Genomic DNA, 4,370 nt, shown 5'->3' on the forward strand with positions numbered 1-4,370 from the left:
ATGAATTCTGTGAGTGTCCAGTGGAACAGGGGCTGGACATTGTGGGGCTGCAGAGAGGGCTCGGCGGTTGGACCATACCGATTGCTTATCTGTAGAAGGATAGTGGAACCTGAATGGGGTGAGAAGGGCGTGCTTGTATTTCCTGTGGCTGGCAGAGCACAGAGAAGTCTTCCTCCATGCTAAGGGCAGGTGATAGTGAGGTACCTCACAACCCTGGAGAACCTCAGGAGGTGGCATAAAGGGTCCATAGCACTTCAGAGAAGGTGCCTGGTCCTTCATAGTCCAGGGCCCTTTGTTCAAAGTTTACTAGGCCCATCCTCCATCCACTATAAAATCACTCCTCAATGGTCAGATGTCTTGGCTCTATCTCATTCTCCAATTCACTGTCCATCTGGGTTTGGGGACTGAGAGGAATCATCAGACAAAGGTTAAAGAACAACAGCAGAGGAAGTCTGGGTTGTCGATGTTTATAGTTCTCAATAGGGAAATAACCTTCCCATGACACCTGAATATTGGAAAGTTTACAAGAGAGAACAAGGAAGAAAAAAAAACCACCAAACAAATAAACAAACAACCCCCACAACAACCCCCAAATTCTTGCAATTAACTATCTGCTTTAACTCTTCTTTTACACTCAGTTCCTAAGAACATCTCTGGCGATGATAGACGACAGTGCCTGGAGCAGCCAGATAAGCCTTGAGTTGAACCAGCAGATGGCCAGCTATACCAGCCCCTCCCGTGAGAAGGTTTGTTCTCTGTTAAGGCTTAGTTTCTAGTTAATTTCCCTTGAAATTCTGATTGGGGGGCTGCATAAGGCTTCTCTCAAGGCTTCATTACTTTATATTTTATTCTCCATATAAAATTTGTTTTTACTTGTTCCCTGCTCTCTTGCCCCCCTGCCCTTCCAATATTTGCTTGGACAGGCTGCTTGTCTGTGCTGCATTGTTGGTTCTCTGGCTGGGCTAGATGATGGGATGTTTCTGCAGTATGGGTGCTTGGACTTGGCTATCTTGTTCTTTCCTGAGTGTTGCTGAGCTGGGTCTGTACTGACTGGCACGTTCTGTTACTGGTATCTCAGTGCCGGTCTCTTTCTTTCAGAGTTTCCTGTATAAGGCGCTAGGAACGTCCTTAGCAGTTTGTCAGGACCTGGGCCACGTTAAATCCCAGCTTCATCAATTTTTGACAACAACAGATTATATGGAAGCCCCTGAGAGACAGGTGAGGACTCTGTCCTTCTCTCCACTTTACCAAGTAATCTCTGAATGCTCCCTGTGGGGCTCAGCTCTGAGCTGGCCTGGGACAGATGCCATTTCGCTTCATATCCTCTTCATTGCTGTTTCACTCAGGCCCCGCTGCCCACGGGTCTGACGCCTGACTGGCGCTTTACACTCCTTCAGCTGAAAGGAAGGGACTCGTGGGTTAGATCCTAACCAGTATTTTTCTTGGGTGACAGGGAGTCATTTCCATCCTCGCGTTCTCTGCTGAGAGCCACTTGGACCTCACCCTGAATGCACTTCATGAGTTTGGGGCTGCAATGAGCAAGGTGAAGATTTCTGGGCTCATCAGCCGCCTGAAGGTAAAGGAGCCAGGGGCTTCTCTCCAACTTCCTCTCCCTCTAAAGCAGGGGCTGCAGCCCCGGGGTAGTGTCTGCTCTGCTCAGTTCCAATTGTCCCCCAGTGTATGCGTTCTGCATGACGTCTGCAGTTAAGCAGAGTGGAGCACAATCTGGAGCTGGGGTTCTCTCAAATGATTTTTATCATCTGATATCTCATGGCTTGAGCGCCCCTCCCATGCACAATGTGTGGGAACTACCTCAGTGGCTTGCATGGAAAAGCATTTAAGGTATTTTTAGCGTTTTTTTTTTTAAATCCCAGTTATTAGCTGGAAATGAAGAGGGGTTGCAAGCAACATGTGGCCAACCAACCTGCTTTAGGTAGACCACCAGTGGGCTACGGATGACAATTATGGAACCTGTGATTTAGAGCAGTGGTTCTCAACCTGTCCAGATTAGTGTACCCCTTTCAGGAGTCTGATTTGTCTTGTGTACCCCAAATTTCACCTCACTTAAAAACTACTTACAAAATCAGGTATAAAATTATGAAAAAGTATCATAGCACATTATTACTGAAAATTGCTTATTTTCTCATTTTTACCATATAATTATAAAATAAATCAACTGGAATATAAATATTGTACTTGCATTCTTTGTAGTCTGCTGTAAAACTAGGCAAATAGCTAGATGAGTTGATAAACCCCCTGGAAGACCTCTGCAGACCCTCAGGGGTACACAAGTAGCCCTGGTTGAAAACCACTGATCTAGAGGCTAGAGCAGGAGACTAGGCCTCTGGGCTTCCACTGCTGGCTCTGCCATTTACTCATTGTGCAGCCTTAGGCAAGACATTTAGCGCCTGATCTTGTACCTACCAGTGTCAATGACTAAGCTCCCGTGTATTTCACTGCTGTAGGTTCAGCATTTTAGGCTCTGTGTGTCAGAGTTACCTAGTGGGAATGATGGAGATACTAATATCTCCACACCTCACCATTATTATATTGCTTAAATACTTTTTGCAAGTGGTTTGAGATCTTTGGCTGAAAAGAGCTTTGCAAATGCAAGCTGCTATTGCTGCTGTGAGGAATTCCTCGGTCAGCAGCAGATCAGAATTCCAAAGCAAAAGGAATCAGAAGAACTTTCTGATTGACTAGGACTACCACCATGGGAGAAGAGGCAAGACTCGCAGCACCCTGATGCTGACTTACAGCAACGTGGCTGTCCATGCTCCAAAAGACCAGCTTCTCTCCCGAGTAGAGGCAGACATCACAGGGAACATCCTTCTCCATTACAGAGCCAGTGGTCAGGTAAGAGCTTTTGCGTGATAAGTGTCACATAACTCAAATTTAAAACTGTAATGGACGGAGTGTGAGCTGTCACATGTTGTATCATTTTTGTTGCTCTTCTTTGTATTTTCTCTAGGTTTTTCTATAGTCTTCTGAAATTCTGTAGACCCCAGCTACACAGTAATTCAGATGCAGTGACACTCAGGCTATTCAGAATAACACTCTAACTCCCCTCATATGGATGTGCATCTAGCTCTATCTTTTGCTACCCAAGAGAGACTAGTGCTAGCCTGTATTTAGTTGATTTGCTGTCACGCTGTTTCTTGGACTCACTACTTCCCTTACCTCTTATCTGTCGTCTTGTTTGTCTGTGTGCTCCGTTATTTCTGTTCCCCAGGTGCCTGACTGCTGGTCCTGACTCTCATATCAGTGCCACCTCTCCACATCACTTTACCATTCAGTTCTGCCTTGTCTAACTGAGACTCTCACTTAGGCATTGCCAAAAACAGTTGAACCAAACTGAGCTCTTCCAGTAGTTCACAAATGCAGATATTACGGAGGATGGCCCCTGATATTGACCTCTGGAAAACACCCCCTCTGGATACCTTTCCTGCCTTTTGGAAGATTTAACAATAGTGATTTCTCTCTGCTCCATAGTCACCAGCCAGGACATTTTGAGGTTGTGTGTTATGTGGGACTATCTACATTGCTAATAGCTGTTTTGCATTTTGTTTTTCAGGTGCTGGGCATCACTGTTGCGAACAAGGTACATTCTAAATAATCTGCCCTCTGCTTTTGCGTTTTCTATACACAAGTTGCTTGTTTAAATTGCACAAAGCTTGGTTTCCTTGCTACATCAAGCAGGAGTCCTGGCTGCTCTGGTGTAAGTGGACCTGGATTTATTTGATGAACCTGGGTTTTCTCTTTTTCTGAGGTGGGTGCAGAGCCAGAGTCCTCTACCTTCTGGGGTCTGGGGACACCTCTCTCCTTCCCTGAGGCTAGATTTAATTCCTGATCTTTATCGTCTGGACTCTGGTTCTTTTCTCTCAGTTTCTCATCTACATACTCTTGTTTCTCCTTCTGGATTATGTAGGACATGAACCTAAAATTAACCCTCATCCACAATGTCATGGAGATTAGCTGTGCCATCTTGGAGACCAGAGACTCCCAGGAGTTCGAATTCTCATACAAACTGGAGCTCCTTGGCTACATGCTGGTGAGTGATTAGGAGCTTTGAGGACTGAAGTACAAGAGAGTTTGTTGTAATGTATTGAGACTGGTTTTCCAGGGAGATGATATTTTATCCATTGGCTGTGACTGTACTACTGCAGTCTCATGAGCAACCTGCATGGCACCCAGAATGCTGGGTCCACTCTGAGCTTGGCAGGGATGCTGACATATTGTGGGCTGTAACTGGAAGGAATGGCTTGTGTCTTGTGAGTTCTCTTTCTGTCCTCTGTATAGCCTGCAGATGGCCCTATGGTCCATTGCTGAGGCAGAGAGCCTGCTGGGCACGGCGTCTGTTTATTCCAGGT

The 4,370-nt window shown here is 45.8% G+C and overlaps 1 protein-coding gene across 1 annotated transcript; it reads left to right on the plus strand.

The window, feature by feature from the left end:
- Positions 1-1,195: 1,195 nt before the first annotated feature.
- LOC120391420 (maestro heat-like repeat-containing protein family member 2B) lies at positions 1,196-3,739 on the plus strand. Its single transcript, XM_039515099.1, has 4 exons — positions 1,196-1,218; positions 1,454-1,576; positions 2,704-2,856; positions 3,575-3,739. The coding sequence occupies exons 1-4, from the start codon at positions 1,198-1,200 to the stop codon at positions 3,614-3,616; spliced, it is 339 nt and encodes a 112-aa protein (XP_039371033.1). The 5' UTR covers positions 1,196-1,197; the 3' UTR covers positions 3,617-3,739.
- Positions 3,740-4,370: the final 631 nt, after the last annotated feature.

Source organism: Mauremys reevesii, linkage group 25, assembly GCF_016161935.1.
Source record: "Mauremys reevesii isolate NIE-2019 linkage group 25, ASM1616193v1, whole genome shotgun sequence".
NCBI classification, from domain to species: Eukaryota; Metazoa; Chordata; order Testudines; family Geoemydidae; genus Mauremys; species Mauremys reevesii.

Coding starts and splice junctions, on each gene's coding strand:
- LOC120391420 (XM_039515099.1), top strand. CDS start 1,198: ATGGAAGCCCCTGAGAGACAG. Junction 1,219..1,453: donor TGGAAGCCCCTGAGAGACAG/GTGAGGACTCTG, acceptor CTTGGGTGACAG/GGAGTCATTTCCATCCTCGC. Junction 2,857..3,574: donor ATTACAGAGCCAGTGGTCAG/GTAAGAGCTTTT, acceptor TTTGTTTTTCAG/GTGCTGGGCATCACTGTTGC.